The 21,663-nt window shown below is 40.8% G+C and overlaps 1 protein-coding gene and 1 long non-coding RNA gene across 6 annotated transcripts in view; one reads left to right on the top strand and one right to left on the bottom strand.

Annotated features, from left to right (window-relative positions):
• The window catches only part of ADGRA1 (adhesion G protein-coupled receptor A1), a 463,966-nt gene that overhangs the window by 383,449 nt on the left and 58,854 nt on the right, over positions 1–21,663 (bottom strand). For 3 of the 4 annotated variants that reach the window (XM_039481827.1, XM_039481824.1, XM_039481828.1), the window contains exon 2: positions 6,684–6,755. The exons of the other annotated variant lie outside the window; for it this stretch is intronic. Coding sequence is in view for 1 of the 3 variants with exons in the window: in XM_039481824.1 (XP_039337758.1) it covers positions 6,684–6,755 (72 nt within the window). In the remaining 2 variants the exon portion in view is untranslated. The remainder of the gene's footprint in view (positions 1–6,683; positions 6,756–21,663) is intronic. 4 annotated transcript variants of the gene reach the window in all.
• LOC120368992 lies at positions 2,436–3,843 on the top strand. 2 transcript variants are annotated; one of them, XR_005582878.1, is made up of 3 exons: positions 2,436–2,546; positions 2,685–2,786; positions 3,492–3,843. It is a non-coding gene; the product is annotated as an uncharacterized LOC120368992 (long non-coding RNA). The 2 variants fall into 2 exon arrangements; XR_005582877.1 differs by having other exon boundaries at positions 2,685–2,812.

The following is a 21,663-nucleotide window of genomic DNA, read 5'->3' as shown; positions in this document are numbered from 1 at the left end:
TCCACACCAGTCATCATTTTATAGACCTCAATCATATCCCCCCTTAGTTGTCTCTTTTCCAAGATGAAAAGTTCCAGTCTTATTAATCTCTCCTCAGATGGCAGCCGTTCCATATCCCTAATCATTTTTGCTGCCCTTTTCTGAACCTTTTCCAATTCCAATATATCTTTGAGATGTGGCGACCACATCTGCATGCAGTATTCAAGATGCAGGCATACCATGGATTTACATAGAGGCAATATAATATTTTCTGTTTTATTATCTATCCCTTTCTTAATGATGCCCAACATTCTGTTTGCTTTTTTGACTGCCACTGCACAGTGAGTGGATGTTTTCAGAGAATTATCCACATTGACTCCAAGATCTCTTTCTTGAGTGGAAACAGCTAATTTAAACTCCACTATTTTATGTGTATAGTTGGGATATTTTCCCCATGTGCATTATTTTGTATTTATCAACATTAAATTTCTTCTGCCATTTTGTTGCCCAGTCACCCAGTTTTGAGAGATCCTTTTGTAGCTCTTCGCAGTCTGCCTAGAACTTAACTATCTTGAGTAGTTTTGTATCTGCAAATTTTGCTATCTTACTATTTACCCCTTTTTCTGGATCATTTATGAATATGTTGAATAAGACTGAGCCCAGTAAAGACCCCTAGGGGACATCACTATTTACCTCTCTCCATTCTGAAAACTGACCATTTATTCTTATCCTTTGTTTCCTATCTTTTCACCAGTTACCAATCTAGGAGAGGACCTTCCCTCTTATCCCATGACTGCTTACTAAAATCCAAATATATTAGGTTTACTGCTTTCCCTTCACCCACTATTTCTGTAATTCTAGGAGGCAGGGGGAGGGGGAAAGCAACAATCAAGTTTGTATGAAAGAATTTCGAACTTTTTATCTTTATATTCCAATGCAGTGATTTGTTATAGTTTAGAGAGCTAAGCAACTGTTCATTTATACATCACAGCTATTCCCCATTTAACCCATAATAATTAAAACTAACAATATTAAAAGTATTTATTAGCTCTAATGACATATAGCAAAGCGTTTATATGTTTTGGCACATACTAGTTTCCTAAGTTAGGCCCTGGTCCATCAGGATACTTAAGCAAATGCCTACATTTAAGGACTTGAGTAGTCCCACTGACAACAGCTGGATTACTCACATGTTTAAGTACCTCAGTGACGCACCTGAACACAAAACTATAACAAATTTTAAATGTAAACAACATTATTCATGCAGATTTCAACTGTACTTACTGATCAATGAGATTTTATATAGAATTTTTTATTCTGAACAATCCTAAAAATCTCAGTAGAGATTGCATATAAAAACATTATCCATCCATCACTGAAATGCAGCTCTGAGGATGAATACATGCAGCTACTTTTTGACAATAACTCCTTATTGCAGTTATTTTTAGGAGGGGCTGTGAAAGATAACTTCAGATGAAAGTACACTGGATATTTTTAGACAGGCATTTATTCTTACCAATTTAGATACCTTGACAAAATTAGTTGCCCAGGGATATTGAAAACAAATAACTCTGTAGACTAGTTTCTAACTCTGTAGATTATTTTCAAGTGATTTATCTAAATATGAACAGAAAACAAACAGTTGTATTTCACTATACAAAGTGAGATTATTTACCTGTTCTGTAACCTGAGTACTTCTAGATGCACTGGTCCCCATTTGTATTCCACTGTGGAGTATGCATATGCACCATGTACCTGAGATTGGAAATTTGTGCAGCAGTGGCCACTGTTCCACACCTGTGCCTTTTGCCGCCTCATGCTCCAAACCAAGGGCATAAGGGGTGGTACAGACTGACCATCGCTCCAGTTCATTCTTTATGGCTAATAAAATCATGAGCTGAAGTAGAGGGAACAGAGGGCAGGTAGTGGAATACAGACAGGGACCACATGTCTTAAAAAATAGTGAGCAGGAGGCCAATGGTTTTCATGAGTACCACTAGGACAAGATTAATATCCCACATTGAAGCTGACTTGCTTACAGGAGGAAAGATCCAAAGTAAGCTTCTAGGAAGTGGATCGTTATTGGATGGGCAAAATTGGAGTAGTCAGTGGGGGATGGCAGGTGCAGATAGCTGCCAAATGAACATGTACTGAGTTGAAAGTGTATCCTGAAGTCTTTAGGGACAGGAGGTAGATCAGGATAGCAGAGATGTCTGATTCTTCTGGATAAGTGTAGTGGTTATGAGCCCTGATGGAAAATCTTTTCCACTGGGCAGCACAACAATTGTTTAGTAGACTCCCTTCTATTATTGTTGAGAATAGACTGGACAGCTCCTGAGCGCACAGTATCCAGCTTGATGCCCATCCAAATACCAAGCTGTCAGATGTAGTGAAGTCTGTATTGGAATGCTTGATACTGCCTTTGTGCTGCATCAGCAGGTTCTGGAAAGTGACATGCAGATGAGCTGACAACTGAAGGAGGCTGGGAAACCAGAATTGTCTGGGCCAAATGGGAGTGATCAGTATGACCCATGTTTTGGCCTGCCAGATTTTCCTCAAGACTCGAGGTAATAAGGAGATGGGGGGGCACAGGGGGAGGAAGGCATACATTATTTGCCCTGACCAGGGACCAGAAGCACATCTCCGATGAAGTTCTGACCCAAAGTCCCCCAGAGCAATAATTCACACACTTTTTGTTCTTGTAGGATGCTAAGAGGTTGCAGGACAAGGAGTCCCAAAGATGGAATATGATCTACTGAGTCATGAAGCGGTCACTCGTGGTCCTGAGAGAAGCACCTGCCGAGGAGGTCTGCCTGGGTGTTGGGCACTCTCAGTATGTGCACTGCTGACAGAATTATCTGATGTCAAATACACCAATTCCAGAGTTCTACAGCTTTTGTATCGGGTGGGGGGGAAAGAGATTTCACTCCTCCCTGTTAGTTTACATAGAATAGCACGGTGATGTTGGCCCACATCACTAGAATGTGGTGAGACCTCATGATGGGGAAAAACTGTTTGGAAGCCTCTCAGACCACTCTGAGTTCAAGCTGGTTTACGGGCATTGTGGCTTCTTTCACTGAGTAAATGCCTTGTGCTGAACGTTCACCCAGGTGGGCATCCCAGCCAAAAACAAAGGTATACCCAATGAGAGAATTCTGTGGTAAAGTCAGAATGAACAGAACTTTGTTGGTCCTTGCTCTCCCACTAATTCAGGGAGACCCTCACTTCTTGAGGGAGGGAGATTAGTTTGTTTATACTGTCTGAGCAAAGCCAGCCTGAAGACAGTCTCCCAAATGAGGTTACGTAAGTATAAGACACTGTTACCCAGGAGGGTGAGACAGGAGTACATTTGCAACTGTGGGCTCTCTCAGTTGCATGGGAAGATGTTTGACACCTGGAGCTCGTCCTGTGGGAGGAATGCCTTGGCTGCGATCAAGGTCAGGGTTGTTCCTATAAAATCTACAGACTGGGTTGGCATGAAAGAACTTCTCAATAATTTTACACAATCCTAGAGACTGCAGGATATTGTCCTTGGCTGCTGACAGCACCTCTTGGTAGGACTTCCCGGTCAGTAACCAGTCCTCTAGGTAGAAGACGACTGATGATGATTGGCAAGAGAAGTGAGCTGCTGCAACTGAGATAACTTTGGTAATCCCTTGGAACCATTGCCAGGCTAAACAGAAGCACCTTGTATTGGAAATGTGAATCACAAAGTGAATTACAGGAACCATCTGTGAGATGGGTGGATGTCCATGGGAAAATGGGCATCCTTCATATCTACAGCTGTAAACCCATCCCCTCTGTACAATGACTGGATCATAGATGCCAAAGGAAGCATTCTGAATCTCAGCTTGCAAATAAAAACCAAACAAAAAAAACACACATTGTCTTAGATCTGCAGCCTCCTTTCTTCTTTGATCTGAGGGAGAAATTATAGTAGAACCTCTTCCCTTGGTGTTATAGAGGTATTGGTTCTATGGCTCTTTGAATGAGGAGGGAGACTAAATAAATAAATAAAATAAATTAAGGGAGATATCCTATCTCCTAGAACTGGAAGGGACCTTGAAAGGTCATCAAGTCCAGCCCCCTGCCTTCACTAGCAGGACCAAGTACTTATTTTGCCCCAGATCCCTAAGTGGCCCCCTCAAGGATTGAACTCACAACCCTGAATTTAGCAGGCCAATGCTCAAACCACTGAGCTATTCCTCCCTTCCTCCCTCCCTACTACTTGGACAAGTCTCCTCCTATGAGAGGAATCCCTGAACAGAGACAGGGAAGCAAGGTTTGGAGGAGGAAGAGAGAGGAATTTGGTGTACCCTGATAATATTATATCAAGTCTCCATCTGTCTGTTGTGATGTCCTGCCCACTATGGAAAAAGTGAAGAAACTGAAGAAGAGAAGACTTGGGTAGCATGGATGGCATCTGTTGATCATGGCTCCCAAAAGGTCGCATCAAAAGTATTTCTTGACCTGGGGTTGAGGCTGGAAAGGTGTTGTTGGAAGAGCCACTTGTTAACTATGGTGTATCACAGGGATCGGCAACCTTTGGCACGTGGTCTGCCAGGATAAGCAACCTGGCGGGCCGGGCCAGTTTGTTTACCTGCCGCGTCTGCAGGTTCGGCCGATCGCGGCTCTCACTGGCCTCGGTTTGCCATTCCAAGCCAATGGGGGCGGCAGGAAGCAGCAGCCAGCACATCCCTCGGCCTGAACTGCTTCCCGCCGCCCCCATTGGCCTGGAGTGGCAAACCGTGGCCAGTGGGAGCCGCGATCGGCTGAACCTGCAGACGCGGCAGGTAAACAAACTGGGCCGGTGCCAAAGGTTGCCGATCCCTGGTGTATCATCTGCCTCTTTCATGGAGGCTTATGAGGGCTGGGGCACTGTATGAGGTCTATAGGATATGGTTTTGTGGTACTTTCTTTTCAGGCCAATTTCAAGGAGGGATGCTCTTGAGTCTTTTAATGAGCGCAAAGACTTCATCTGGCTTGTTTGCTAAAGAGATTATTCCATTCAAAGGGCAGGTCCTCCCTGGATTGTACATCATGAGGAAATCCCGAACAGTGAAGCCATAATGTCCTGTGCATAGCTATTGCTAAAGCCATGGCTCACGATGCTGCATCAGCTGCATCTGCAGAAGACTTCCAGGATGATCCAACTATCAGCTTTCCTTCCATATCCTATACCAAGCTTGGTGGCATGTTTCTTGGTGTATGTGGGGGCCGGGGGAGGAGGGGTCTGATCAGTCTGGGTCAGACTGTGGCCTCAGAGCATATTCCATAAAGTGTTTCTTGAGTCTGTCTTCCCGTGCCTGTTTAGTTCATCTGGGAAAGGATTGGTAGGTGTTGCACCTGGAGACAATGTGGGCTTCTCTAGATACAAACACCAGAGTTATGGACTGACCGGTTAACCGGACACCATGTGAAACTGGAAGTAATCAGTTAAGCAGCAGCAGAGACAACCACAAAAAAGCAAAATATTGTACTGTGTCTGTATTGCCTCTTAAAAATAGGCACATCTGGGTTGCCTGTCCCCACCCCCACTTACAGGAAGCCACGGTGTGCACCACTTTCACCCCTCACCACCCCACACTGGGAGGGAGAGGCATTGTTCACACACACACACACACACACACACACACACACACACACGGGGACAAGCTGGCAAACTCATTCTGATCCAAGGAAAGAACCTGCCTGCAAGGATGCTGTCGGCACTGAGGAGGAAGCTCAGATGATGCTGAAGCCTGTCCTGGAGTGTCAGCTGCCCGAACTGTAACTTTGTTCAGAGTTACAAACATTTCAGTGTCACTGACAACCTCCATTCCCAAGGAGTCCGTAACTCTGAGGTTCTACTGTAACTAACACTAATACTAAACTAAACTAATGGAAACTATTTAAGTGATTTAAAATGATATATTTACTCATTCAAAAAGGAGAAGCTTTGGAAACACTGGAGAAGTTCCATCTCAGATCATGCAACAGTAAGATGGAACTGGAGCAGCACTTGGTCCACACTGCCCCTTATGCCCTCAGCTTGGAGAGCAAAGGGGCAAATGGCAAAGATGCCGACCAACAGACACTGCTAAAAAATTCTGATTGCAGGCTCATGGTGCACATGCATTCCCCACAATGGAATACACATAGGGACCAGCACTCAAAGAACTATTTTATTGCTGATTTATTCATGGAAGGTTCTTAGATTCTTTTTCTAAACTCATGTGAATAAATGAACCAGAGTAAGCAATGCATCTTTTTTTTTTTAAATCTGTGAGTTACAAATACTCTGTAATGGAGCTTTACCAAATTTCATGACCCACTCAAGAAATAAATGCTGTCCAATTTCTTTGCACAGGAAATTACTCAAAACAGAAAGAAGTGTTGGGAACTATAAAGTTAAATAAGCCAGTCTATATATCAGGTACATTACCATTACATATGCCAGTCTTCACTTTGATTGGGTATGCAGTGCAATACAAGCCTCTCTCTTCATGTTTATTTTAGTTCCAAATTGATGGTAGTGCTTTCCTGCATGTTTCCTCTCCATTCAAGTTCACTCATTTCTCTTGCTTATTAACTTGATGATTGCCTAAAAACCCTATTCTAATATATATCTAAGAACTTCTGAATTTTATTACCTGTTTGTTTTACATTTCAAATATGAGAAACATTTTGAATGGAAAGTGAACAGAGGCTGAACAGTTACTCACAGTCTCTCCAGGGATCTCAGTCCAAAGAAAGAGCCATTCTTTAACCACAAGATCTTGTTGTTACTCAGAATTCTGCAAAAAGTCATAAAAGAATCTGGTTAACAGATCATGATAATTTCACTGATTAAGAACATGTAATTACAGTAAATGATGTCACTGTAAAATACTAATCATAAAATTCTCTGCTTCATTTGCATTTTCCTTTATAGCAGTAAATATAATAATCATTTTCACAAGTAGAAAGTTACATCATCAACATTCTCCTGTTTAACAAGCAAGTAAGTCAACAAGTGCAGCGTGGTTCCATGTGAAAACTGTGAAATTAATAGACATCTGCACAGCACTCATTTGAAGAACAGCTGGTGAATGTTAATTTTTATGCTTGCATAAGTCAACAAGCTGGGTGTGTGGATGAGGGTGAGGGGAAGGTGGGGATATATGAAGAAACCTCTTTCTCCAGGCAACAAGACAATGGTGGAATTACTTGGGAACTGCTAAAACAGCGATGAACCCTTCCCCCATCTCCCCATTTTCAGATCCATACACCCAAAAGCCAGGGCCGGCGCAACCCATTAGGCGATATAGGCAGTCGCCTAGGGCGCTAATATTTGGGGGGCGGCGAGTGAGGCAGCTGGACCTTTCGCCACCTCTGTCGGGGGCACCATTTCAGGGGCGGGACCTTCTGCCACCTAGGGCGGCAAAAAAGCTGGCAGCGCTCCTGCCAACAGCAATAACCTGCTCCCTATTGCATTGAACTGGAGCTAAAGGGAAGTACCTCCCCACACAGTTCTAGGTTTTGCAGGAGACTCAATTCTATTTTTCTAAAGTAGCAGAACAAAAACCTTTCCACATTTATCAGAGAAAAAAAGATTTACTTTTTTTCCCCTTTCATATAGCATGTTATTTTAAACCTATCAGATGCTAATTTACCTAGTAGTAATTTATCTCCTAGTATTTCCTACTATAATTAAAATTTAATGAACACTTATTTTGAGAATGCAGAACAGACTGCTGCTGGAGATGTGGGTGTCTTGGAGCCATATTGGCTCACATACGTTGGGATTGTCCCAGAATACAATCTTTTTGTCTAGAAGCAAGCAGGATGATTAATATAATGGATACCTCCTTAAAAATTACATCAAGAACTGTGTTTTGGAATCTAGCCCATCACCTTGAAAACGCTACAACTTACGGAAAGTTTGGTTCTCTATAGCAGTGCTTGTAGCCAAACAATTCATATTGCTTAGACTGAAGAACAGACTGCTTCCAGGGGTAGGAGCTTGGCACAGTGACTTGGCTGAGCTGGCAGCTAAAGAGTGGGTAAAATTTTGGAGAAAAGGGACTGCAGACAAATTTGAAAAGATTTGGTCTGACTTTTTAGAAATTTTTGATTGATGCCTAGTGGATGGACACTAAGATGTCGCTCTCCTTTCCCCTTCCTACCCCCCTTTATTCCTTTCCTTTCCCTCCCTTTACCTTCCCCCACCCCACCCTTCACCCCATCCCTGATTTTTTCAAGGGGGTGAATCAATAAAATATTAATATAAAACATTTTGATGTTGTGCACCAGCATATTTTGCATAGACATAATCTCTCAACCTGCCAAGGCCCAAACGTAGAACACAGTGTGTGACAAACTCCCAAAATGAGGGACACAAAAATAATTATCTAGGCAGGAAAACTTAATATGCTGTGGAATTCAATCCTGTCACATAAAGAACTCTTGATGAGTTCCAAGATTTTTTTTTTTAAGACTAATGTAAATAATTTTCAACAATAAAAATGAGGCGATGCCCAATTTGTGTACAACTTTAGGACTATGTTGAGTGACAGCCCTCAAAATAAGGAACACATTAGAAGTATGTATCAGTGCAATGCATCTCATTTAAATAGATTCCATAAACAAGAAGTTAGTTTAAAAGGAATTAAGGCTGGTTAAGTGTGACACTTGCCGCCCCTCCCTCCCAACTCAAATCCTTAAAAGCAAGGAAATCCTTAGGTATGTAGCAACCCTTAGCTGTATCCTTACATCCTCAGAGAACATTTCTACTGACAGTGACTCCCCATCTTCACCAGATCTCCACCAGATAAGGAAACATACTACACACAACACATCAACTCTTCCACAGTATAACACAAAATCTTAAACATAACCTAAGCAACATTAGCAAATAAACACCACAGATTAAGCATGTGCTCTGTTATGGGATTGTTAAATAAAGTTCAAAGTCAAAACAGTGCTAGTGTTTGTTCTGATTTTGTTTTATAATCTCCTGAACATCTTGCATCCGAAGAAGTGGGCATTCACCCACGAAAGCTCATGCTGCAAAACGTCTGTTAGTCTATAAGGTGCCACAGGATTCTTTGTTGCTTTTACTGAACATCTAAGGCAGCCATATTTGATGCATATTGGTTGAATAGTTTTAAAATTGAGCATTTAAACTGAATATTTGATACATATACTGTTGAATTTTGCTGCTCTTTTAGGTTTTAGAGGTTTTTTGGTGTTTTTTAATTCTTTCCTTCCTTTTTATGGATCTAAACTTTTAAGACCAGGCGAGTTTGAACCAGCCCATGGAAAATGAAGTCCCCAAGGTAAGACTGGCTTGGCTTTGGAGGCTCAAAACATGAAATTCATGTTATTCATATTATACATTGTGTCATTTGGCTATATATTGTGTTATGAAGAGATTGTATTTTGAGGTATATTGTTATGGCAGGGAGTATAAATATTACACTTGGACTGTTCAGTATGACCCAGATTTACAAAGATCTGTGTACCTTAGAACTCCCATCTCACTTCAGTATAATACATGCATTCCTGTCTTCAGATATTTGCCCTTATATATATATATATCATTTGGTTTTTCCAGTTTTCTAATAATTATATTCTGGATATAGAGACAAGATTTAACTCTGCTGACAAACTCCATTTGTAAATATAATGTGTGTTTCATATTGTTCACCACCTGAATTTGCTTCTGTTTGGCCCTAATAGCATAGATACAATACAATATTAAATTATCTGCATAAGGCAATTTCCTTGGACTGGGAATATAGTGAAGAAAAATATCTTCATGATGCTAATAAAACATGGTTGGTTTAAGTTAAACAATGTGGTCACATCCAGTCACTATGTTTGCCTATTTTATTTTTTCTTAAACAGCATTCTTTTGGTCTTCAAAATTCTCATTTTTAAAAGACCAATGTAAACCCCCCAAAAAAGTTTAAAAATTAGAACTAATTAATTTTGCGTTCCTAAACTTAACCTTAAATTGTATACAGACCTTTGCATAATGACTAGGTTTCCAACAGTTAATTTTTCTTTACTCCCTCATCCTGTATACATCAACTGCCAAGAAGGTTTTATAAACATGATAATGTAAAGACAGCAAATGCTTACTTAATTAGGTATAGTTAAAATATGCAATTCAAGCCAAAAATGCAAAAACTTTGGTGGGTGGAATATTAATAAGTCATGGCTTCAGAAAAGTGTAATATCATGATAGAGCAGATGAAAATGGTTTCCTCATAATCAAAGAAAGTCACTTAGTTAGACTGTTCTGTTAATAATATGAACTTCAGCACTGGCAACATTTAAGTTACATTATATTGTATCGTACAATATTGCTAGATATTACATACTTAATCTTCTTTTCTAAGGATATTCACTGTGGGGATAGGAAAGAGTTGTGTGGCCATATTCTGGAGTATATTGATATGGAATAAGAATTTTAAATGCAAAAGTTTAAACAAACCCTTCCATGTAACAGAAGTCTGGCCTGCGGTCTGTACTCAAAGTTCAGTTTATTCTGAAAACTTCAGTACATTTTTACCAAAGCACCTGAAAGAATGGAAGATGTACCACATGAGTAGAAGAATGCTATATTTTTCTCACCCCTTTGTTTTTTTTGTAAATATGCTTCTAGCCAAATGCAGCATTGTGTTTGTAAATAGAGACAAAATCTAGAAGTGATGTAGAAAAATAAACACAAAAGCATCTTTTTAAAATGTAGTTATCTATAGGATTCTTGTTTTTATGTACCTAGTTACTTAATTATAATTGGCAGCTGTAACATATGCTGTGTTTTTATAATATCAGAAATTGATGCACTTGTGATTATTTTGATAAGAGAACATTAACCTTTAACATGAGGGGTTTTTTTCTCCTTATAAATCACAGCAGAACACAACATGTTAAATATTTCACACTTACTATCTACTATCTCAGCATTTTCACTTGTCCTATATTTTCAGATGTGTTAGTTGATTTCAGTGATAAAACACATAGTGCTAAAACAGCTGCCTACTTGCTATGTTAAAGTAATTATCAGTCTCCAGCTGTGTGCTAGGAGCCTTGCATTTTTAATATTTTATTCAAATGAGACAAACATTTAGAAGATAAACCTTTTATTTCTTCAAGTGCCACTTCCAAAAGAGTTTGTGTTTAAATGTTTAACTTTTTCTAAATAGTTTCCTGGCAAATTTTCTCTGTTGCCCTACCTGCATTTTCCCTCTACCTCCAAAAAAGATACTTTCCAGCATTCCAACCTTTTTTCCCCCAAAAAAGTTACCTTTAAGTAATATTCATGTGTACTGATCCAGCATTCATGGGTCAGTGACAGACACATACTAGCGGGCTGAAACACTAAACCTATCAGATATTTTAGTACTAAGGATTCTAGGCCTCTTGATATGGAATAGGACTTTTAAATGTTTTACCCAGGTAAAGATTCCACCACAATTAGGAGGAAAATGGGAAGTTATGATGGGGACTCATACCAATTATATTAATATAAAAACACCCTTAAGTCATAAGGTCAAAATATAAAAAGAATAGCTGTAGCCCTCATAAGGGAATGCCAGGGTTATATCTATCCGCACCCTGTCCCTTTACAGAGTGGGGATCTAATAAGGAGGCCAAAGGAGACAGCTCTGGGGAGCACTGTGTGGTTTCAGGAGAAGTGTTTTTTGGTGCTTGCTCCAGACAGACTCAGCAGGAGTAGGGCTTGCTAAGCTGTGCTAGTTTTTTGGATACAAAGTTCAGTGAAACTCCTGTTTTAAAATAGTCCTTGGTCTGGGAATATAAGAGCCTAAACATTAAATCAATAACCAATGGTAGGTTAAAGAAAAAAAATCAGTGACAAGATCATGGGGAGTCTTTGATACTGGTATATCTTGAGATAATGGAATTTTATTTGCAGATAAAGATTTAGTATCTGCATAGATTTTGTGCTACAGAAGTGTAGAGGAATTTGTCAGGTAGTCCTTCACTCAGAGACAACTGTTCTCAGCACTCTGACACAAAGACCCATGTTGAGGCAAATGTGTTAGTCTTATTGGATCTGGTGAAGGAGTAGAGAGATCAGACTGTACCTTTCCATCTCTTTAACTGAGCATCTCTGACTCTTAACAAAGTAGCAGCTACAGAATGAGTGGAATAACCCTGATGCTCAGGAAACATGGGCTTTCAAAGCAACAATTCATTCTGGTAGAATATATATCAATGTATGTGCATTGAGCTCAGCCATTTGATGGCGTCATCATGAGCCAGGTGGAGGGCCAGTAGCCCACTGTCAAAATAAGTCAGTGGGCACTCAAAGATATGCTAGAGTCTCAAGTTGACAGCAGCTGAATCACAGGTCATTAGAAAAACCCCATTTAAAGAGACTGGCCGCATAGCTGCCCTGTCCTATTAAAAATCGGTTCAGAGATGACCACAGGGACCTTGGTAGATCAAAACCTGATGAACAGATGGTTGGGTCAGTGATGAAAGAGTGATCAATGACTGTCGCCACTGATCACTCATTGCATCAAGCAGATTCCACTGTCATGTCCTGTGGTTCCATAAGTGACCATAAAAGGCATCTAGAAAACAGGCAAGCTGGCCGGTGGTTGAAGAGTTCTGCATAGAAAGGCAGGTTGCTATTCTCACAGATCTTGGCCAGCAGCATGACAGAGGCCTTCTCACAGTGAATATGGGACGGCGTTATGTTATTAAATATCAGTAGCCGTGGCAACAGAGTTGCCTGTAAAGTCATGGTAACTATACTCATAGCTTTGTTAAGCTTTACATCAGGCCTGCACAACTTGTAAAGTAGTGAGGGCCATATTACTCCAAAGGAAACAGCTAAGGGCTGAAACCCCCCGGTCCCTGCTGAAACACACCCCCAGTGCCACCCAGTCCCCCCCGAAACACACACCCTCCCCCCCCAGCACCGCCTGCCCCATGGAAACAAACCCTCCTTCCCCAGAGCTGTTCTGCCGAAACAGCAGTATTGAACTTTGGTAATATGTTATAGCAAGCCCTAAGGTAGTAGGGCTCACCGCTGGCTCACCTGCTCCTCTGCCACTGCCCGCCCGCTCGCCTACTCACCCCCCGCCACCCACTCGCCTACTCACCCCCAGCCACCACCGCTGCCGCCAACTCACCTGCCTGTCCGCCGCTGGCGTGCCTGCTCCCCCCACTGCCAGCTCACCTGCCTGCCCGCCGCTGGCCTCTTACCTTCTACCGCTGCCCCTACCCCCTGCCACTGGCTCACCCTCACTCCCCCGCCTGCCACTGGCCTCTTCAAACACCCCGCCCACCCGCCGGCTGGCCAGCCAGCCGGCCGTTGGCTTACCCCACCCTGCCGCTTGTCTACTCACCCCCCGCAGGCTGCACAGTGAGCCCATGCAAGCCACATGCGGCCCACGGGCCGTATTTGTACAGGCCTGCTTTACATTGAGCAGCCTCGTGTGAGATGAGCAACACCAGAAAGAAGCACAGTACTCTGCTGTTGAATAGCAGAGGGCAAGGACTGATGTTCTAAGTGTCCAGGCACTCACACTCCAGGTTGAAACCAGCCAATTTTATGGCAAATTGTTCCGAGTGTTGACTTTGGATGCAGTACATTAATGACCTTAATTAATGTCACATTGAGGTAAACCAGATTTGGATCATGCTGAAGGTGTTGGCCACTGAGGAAAATGTTTAATTCATGACTTGTACTTGCATTACACAGATGAAATACAAGAAACGATCATGGAAAAGCTCAGCAGCAGATGCCATCGACTATAATAGTCTGCCATGAGCTTCATACCATCATTCAAGGCCTTGTTAATTTCTGAGAAGGACTGAGCTTGGTAGCTGCAGCAGATGTTGTTGGCATAGATAATCTTGCGTGAGAGTGTAGTTGGCAGGTCTCTGATGTTCACATTGAACAATAATTGGTGAAAGAACTGAGCCTTAAGGAAGGCTGTTGATCTGACACCTCCAAGAGCTACAGCAGTTGCCCACACATACTCTAAACTGCCCGCTTTGGAGAAAGAGCTCTACTAGTTCGACCACCCAATGTGAGGCAATGCAAGAGAGTTTAAACAAAAGGCCTCCATGTCAAACGAGGTCAGAGGCAGCGGTCAAATCCAGGAAGACAGCTCCTGTCTTTAGATTTTGTTGAAAACCATTTTTGATAAAGGCGGTCAAGGCCAGGATCAGTGTTCATGTCACACTCCCCATCAGTACCTGGCCCAGACAAATTAATGATCCAACCAGTGGACCAAATTCAGTGATGAATCCTGATTATGTGCCATCTGACTGTGACCCTAATGTATTGCCATCCTTCAATTTTCTGATGGAAGGAGTTTAAATGTACAGGCCTACACATCCCTTATAGATTCCAAGACCAGATGGGACCCTGTATAACGCAGGCCATAGAGTCTCACCAATTTAATTACTAGAGCATATCTTTTAGAAACATATCCAGTCTTGATTTTAAAATGGTCAGTGATGGCAAATCCACTACAACTCTTGGTAAATGGTTCCAGGGTTAAATACTCTGATCATTAAAAATGTACACCATATTTTCAGTCTGAATGTGTCTAGCTTGAGCTTCCAGCCATTGATCACGTTATATCTTTCTCTGCTAGACTGAAGAGCCCATTATTAAATATTTGTTTCCCATGCAGGTACTCAGGGAATGTAATGCAGTCACCCCCATCCTTCTCTTTGCTAAGCTAAATAGATTGAGCTCTTTGAATTTATTACTATCAGGCATGTTTTCTAATCCTTTAAACATTCTCACAACGCTTTTCTGAATCGTCTCCAATTCATCAGCATCCTTCTTGCATTATAAGCACTGGAACTGGACACAGTACTCCAGCAACGGTCACACCAGTGCCAAATAGAGAGCTTATTTTACCTCTCTAACTCCTTCTCAAGATTCCCCTGTTTATGCATCCAAGGATCACATTAGCTCTTCTGGCCACTGCATCATTCCAGGAGCTCATGTTCAGCTGATTACCACTACAACCACCAATTCATTTTTAAAATCACTCCTTCCCAGGAGAGAAAGCTAATAGGAAGTCAGTTCTGTCATTAGACAGAGTGTTACAAGCATTTCTTATGTTACTATGTATTGGTGTTGAACACAGATATGAGAATGTAGCAAGTCCATAGGCTCACTGCTTAGGTTACAATCTGAAAAGATTCCATTTCAAATCTTGTGCATGACAAGCTGACAAAACTATTTCAATTCCAGGATAGAATGGTTGCCCTCTTTTATTGGGTTTGTTTAAACTTTTGCATTTAAAATTCTTATTCCATATCAATATACTCCAGAATATGGCCACACAACTCTTTCCTATTCCCACAGTGAATATCCTTAGAAAAGAAGATTAAGTATGTAATATCTAGCAATATTGTATGATAAAATATAATTAACTTAAATGTTGCCAGTACTGAAGTTCATATTATTAACAGAACAGTCTAACTAAGTGACTGGCTTTGATTATGAGGAAACCATTTTCATCTGCTCTATCATGATATTACACTTTTCTGAAGCCATGACTTATTAATATTCCACCCACCAAAGTTTTTGCATTTTTGGCTTGAGTTGCATATTTTAACTATACCTAATTAAGTAAGCATTTGCTGTCTTTACATTATCATGTTTATAAAACCTTCTTGGCAGTTGATGTATACAGGATGAGGGAGTAAAGAAAAATTAACTGTTGGAAACCTAGTCATTATGCAAAGGTCTGTATACAATTTTATTGGAACAAAATTACAGCAATAAATATCAATGAATCTTTCTTTGGAAGACTAATAATGGACTGGATGTGTCATGTTCTAAGTTGTTTCTTCTCTTTGCATTAAAACTGCAGAGATAGGACTATTAGGCAGAGAGAAGGTGAGGGGCAGAACCGGGTACCCCATAAATCAGCAATTGGAAGAAGTGTGGGAGGTGAGAGTGACATTTAAAAATATCTTTGCTGAATTGGCATAAACTGGGATGGAGGACATTTACATTGAGATGCTGTGGTATAAAATGACAGACTATTTTTAAGGTTTATAATCCTTCTTCCAAGTAAACAACATATAATGTTTATCCCCACAGTATGCATAATTCATTTTACAGTTGTAGTACAACAACTTAGAATAGAACTTGCAACACAAAATAGCAGGGGGTAAAAAAAGCCATTGCAATTGTGGGCTACATACGCAGAGATAAACATCATTGTCATGGATGAGGACAACAACAGTCCCATTCTTTAAGATGCTGATGATACCAAAACTAAAATAGTGCACATAGCTTGGGTAGCTGAATACCAGAAGGATATTAATCTTAACCAGTTGGAAGGGATTTAGAGAGCTATAACAAAATTATTAAAGATCCAGACAGACTGACTTACAAGGGAAGAATGAAGTATTGACAGCTTCCCTAAATGAATAAATAGGATTGCTAGCCAGCTACAGATATTGATGTCTGAACAGGATAGAGAGGGAACTGGTGTTTGAGGTATTCTAAGGAGAATTGGGAGTATTTTTATATACACACAATTTTTTTTGTCTATATGGCAATTTACAAAGAAAGTAAATCATGGTGTCTACCCAGATGAGTTTGAGCAGAAGGAAAACAAACAATTTCAATAAATATTTTTCTAAAAGCAATGTCTATTAGACTATCATAAGTGTGGAAAACATTTCCTAAACAAGTAAGTGTCAGTACTCCTCCTGGAGGAGTTCACAACCTAAGAAAGCATTTTACGAGCTAAATTATGTAATCATCTATATTCTTACACTCCCAATCCTCACTCCACCTATAGTACCTCCCTATTCTTTTACCAAACTCCCATCTCTTGACAAAATTATTTTTTCCACTAGCAATATAGCCAATCCCAAACATTCAAAAGCCACGAGTCGGACACAAATTCACTAGAATGGCTTAAAATGGGGGTGGGGGTGGGGTGCAGTAATTATACATTTAGGAATTTTTTTTGCCTTCTGCTTGAGTCTTTTGGGTGCTCTTGGCTCAAGTTCAAGATTTTTTCTGCAACCAGAAAAGCTAGAAACTTACTTCTTAAAAAAAAAAAAATTCTCACCCAACCCCATGCCTCCAGGTGCTGGGGCTTAAAATTAAACACCAAAGAGCTTGTGACTCATACTGAAATTGTGAGAAGTGACAACACTGCACTGGGAAAATTATGTGACATGAACCCTCCCTTGCGCAGCCCAGTTCTCCTCCTTTCCTCTTTGAGAGCTCTGAGAAGTGAGGGTATTGACTTTCTGGTTGCTCAAGGGCTAAAAAGAGAATATTTGTGAAAGATTGACACTGCATGTGCTTCCATAGCTCTGGGCATGCTCCTACGGCTGTATTTCATGCAGAGGGAGTGCAGAAGGGCCTTAAAGAGCTCTTTGCCATCAGTGCAGATGAGGAAGGATAGCTTCTTTCCAAGAGTAAGAAGGATCATTTCAGGGACAGAAATGTTGATTCCTGTTGCTTCACTCCTTTCCCTGCAGTAGCCCTCCGCAGCTCTGTCCCCTTTGGCAAGAAGCAATGTGAGTGAGTGTTTGCTTAAATGTGTAATGGAGCAGTGAGGAGAACAAAGGGCATTTGAAGAATGGCTTCACGTAAATCCCCTCCACCACATCTCCACCTGAGACCCAAACCCTAATCTTAGAGCTAGTTAATGTTACATTGAATAGAGAGAGAATGTAACTTTTTCTGAATCACCTTATGTCACAGCAGGGTAAGGTATGGAGAATCCAAGTACTCCACAACCTTAATGATTCCTTCTTGAGACAGCCAAACCTCAAGCACACCAGAAGAGGCACTGTTCTCAATTTAGGGCTTATCTACACTTGAAATTCATTACTCCACCACAGACTTCCCATGTCACCTCAGACAAGTCACTTAGCTTCTTAGTTCCCCAGTCATAAATTGGGGATAATAGCACTGCCCTAGCTCACAGGGGTTTTGTGAGTATAAATAGATTAAACGTTGTTTCAGATTAACTTGATTTTTTTCCAAGATAAAATGCCTTGCATCCACATACAGAATATTCTCTCCCTCTCTCCCACCCCAAATTATCTGGTGTCTCAACTGGAATTAATTTTTCCATGCTGAAAATGAATTTACTGATATTCAGGATGAGCTTTTTTACAACAAAGTGTGGATGCAGCCCCATTTTAAATCAACTGTTCTGCCTCTGGAAGTCCTCCCACTGATATCCCACATTGCTTTGCTGCACACCAGCATTGGCCTGTCTGTTAATCTGTGACCCCTCAACTCCCTAGGATCACCGTGACCAGTTGCAACCTGTCCATTTAAATGCTGATGCACAGCCAGGTGTGCTCCTTTTGCAATTCTAACTCATGGCATGTTCACATAACCGAAGTAACATACTGATTACATAGCAGCCACATACAGCAGCCATGCCCTATGATTTTTATGGTCCATTGCTGAGGTCCTGGACTTCCTTGCCTTCTAGGCAGAGGAGACAGTCCAGTTCCATCTTATCAGCAGTCACCAGAACACCAAGATATGCATAAGGATAACCAAGCCACATGAAAGAGAGGGGGCACTTCCAGGGCACACTCCAGTGCCGTAACAAAGGTTATAAACCTTAACCAACAGGGTTATAAAAGCAACAGGAACAAAACCAGGATTTCTGGTAGAACTCAGGTCGTCTGTGCCTACCATGAGGAGCTGGAACACATAGTCTATGAAGGAGACTACCACCAAACCCCAGCATGTTGAGGACACCACCGAAAACACACCAAACACAACCCTGAGCAGGAGAAGACCTGGGAAGACAGGATCTCTTTGACCCACAAACCCCTGACATACAGACAGTGTCAGAGAGCCCAAGGCAGAAACCCAACCTGACAGTGCTGGGGAGGGGACTTCTTGCAGTAAGTATCATGACCCATAGTATGATACAACTGTAGACGGGGATTTAAAAATTTTTCTTCCAAGTAACATCAGGGTGCTGCTGTGAGTTAGGAGTCTCTCCAAGTAATTAAACAGGCCTTGCAATACAACTGTCAATGCATGTGCAGCAGCCAGTTTGTATTAATGACCACCACAAACACAGCACTTCATAGTATTTACTCCTTGCTGCCTGACATCGGTTTGAAAATGGCACTGGTTTGCAAATCAGATGAATTGTGGGATGCATGGAGAGGAATCATGTAGGGATTAAGTATTGTTTATAAATTGTTTTGAGTTATTTGAATGAAAGGGCCTTTAAACATTCTTTGCACTTTTGATCGTTTCACTGCACATATAGTATTTAAGATGAAAATGAGACATTTAATTATAATTGATGATAATACCACATAAGTTTGTAGAAGGATCTTTTGGTGTGAAAGACAATCGAAACCTTCAGTTGAAACTTATTGGAAAATAAAACTCTAGGGTTAAAACCTAGACACAGTATTTTCTTTGGAACAAAAGTATATTGTTCTCTCACTATCCTTGCTGGATGCTTTTCCCCAACACTCCTTCTGGGTGGTATGAGAGACTGTTAGGTCACATTAAAAATAACAAGAGCAGAGAATTCTTGCATAAATCATTGCAAATCTGCTTTAATTATCTAAAACACATTTGAGAGCATGTTTATTCAAGCAACACCACAGTCCAGACAGTGAAACTGAACATTCACATCACTAGCAGAACACAGAACTCTAGTCTTAATCCAGATTTTGGTTCATTTGAATTAAATCTTCAAAACAAAAACAAAAAAAACCTAGCTCATTGTCTGTCTTGCACACGGTGTCGGATCTTAGCATGATTCCTTAACAGTGGGGAAGTTCTAGTTCACAGCTTTTGAAACAAGCTCCGTCAGCCACAGGGCCACATTCATTAACTGAACAGGACGAAAAGCAGCAGGAATCAAAGCATTACTAATGGAACTGTAAGTACTTCAGAAAAGCAATATGATTGGCTCTTTTACTGTATTTGTCAAGCACTGGCAAACCTTTAAACCAGACTGATCCACTTAAGTAAAGCATATTATTTTCTCTTTGTTTGTAAACAAATGAATTTGACTGTCCAAATACCGTCAGACCTAAAGGCTTTCCAGTCATGACAGGAAACACTACAGAGAGCTTCAAAAATGCAATCAACTGTATCCAAGAAATTCAACACCTGGAAAATCTATTGCATTAGTGGTTGACTATGGAAACAAATCTGATAGTATAAACAGTGGCTAAAGAAATCCAGACAGCACAAAAAATGTGCAATCACATTTCACTAACGCTCATACAACCTTACAATGCTAAAAGCCTAAAACTAGAGCCTTGCACGGATACAAAATTTGTGTCTGCATCCATCTACGATCCGCAAACATGGTCTGCAGATATCTGCAGATTTGCAGGCCACTGCCTAAAACATCTCTACTATATATTTCACATTTTAATGTAGCATTTGTATGGATTTGTAGAATCCTCATAATATGCAGATTAATTTTGCCCCCCAAAATTCATGACACTAAATTCATGACAGCTTTTTAAGGTCTTCTCTTAAAAATTTAACCATGATCTGAAATGTTCCTTGAGGAGACTATGCTACTAGGAACACAAATCTCACTTCAAAAGTTACCAAATTATACATTTTTAAAATGTGTAAGATATGAGTAGCATTGAGCCTCTGGGCTGTGCTATCACACCTATTGTAATGTTTTCCTGTGTATGGTCCCGTTCCTGTGCTTAACTTTATATGACTACCCTACTGATTTCAGTAGAACTACCTATCTGCATGAAGTTAAGCATGAGAATAAGTAAAAAGAACGAGGAGTACTTGTGGCACCTTAGAGACTAACACATTTATTTGGGCGTAAGCTTTCGCGGGCTAAAGCCCACTTCTGTATTTTCCACTGCACGCTTCTGATGAAGTGGGCTTTAGCCCACAAAAGCTTATGCCCAAATAAATGTGTTAGTCTCTAAGGTGCCACAAGTACTCCGTTCTTTTTGCTGATACAGACTAACACAGCTACCACTCTGAAACCTGTCACCATGAGAATAAGTTTTTGTAGATCAGGGCTTATATCATGTGTTCTTTAGAATAAAGAAATATTCCAGTTTACCACTATAAGGCAAATTAAATCTCAATAGCCTGATTCTCAATAGCAATTGTGTGGTGGTTTACTGATTGGGGACTGGGTCAGGACATCTGGGTTCTAGTCTCAGCTTTGCATCTGACTCATTGTATGACCCTGACTAAATCACTTGCGTGTCTCTATGCTTCAGTATACCTATTTGTAAAATGGATGTCGTAATACTTGATTCTTATGGGAGTTGTAAGAATGTTTGAAAAGTGCTTTAAGAGCTTTTGAGAGGAAAGGTGCTATAAACTGTAAATGGATATGTACTTTTTAAAAAGGTTATTCATGCATTCAGAGTACTAGATGGGTGCATTTTTATCTTAAAAAAGGATTTATATGAAAGATTAACAATGCAGTAAATAAATATAGACATGGAAGTCAGCTTAAGGGATGGGGATGTAAAGGGATTGTTGAGGGGTATGCTATTAAAAACTAGTTTTTGTTTTGTTTGTCTGGCAATCCAGTTGAATTTGAGTTAAGGTTTTAGTTGTTGTATGAAATGCAGACACTTCCACAATTCAGTGCTCACCTATGGTGCAGAAGATAGAAGGAGGAATGAAACCACTAGCTGAGAGTGGGACAATAGCCACCAGCAGATGGTGGCAGTGCTGTT

Source organism: Mauremys reevesii, linkage group 7 (genome assembly GCF_016161935.1).
Source record: "Mauremys reevesii isolate NIE-2019 linkage group 7, ASM1616193v1, whole genome shotgun sequence".
Classification (NCBI taxonomy): Eukaryota; Metazoa; Chordata; order Testudines; family Geoemydidae; genus Mauremys; species Mauremys reevesii.
Note: the sequence above shows the minus strand (reverse complement) of the source record. Positions and strands in the feature narration are given on the sequence as shown.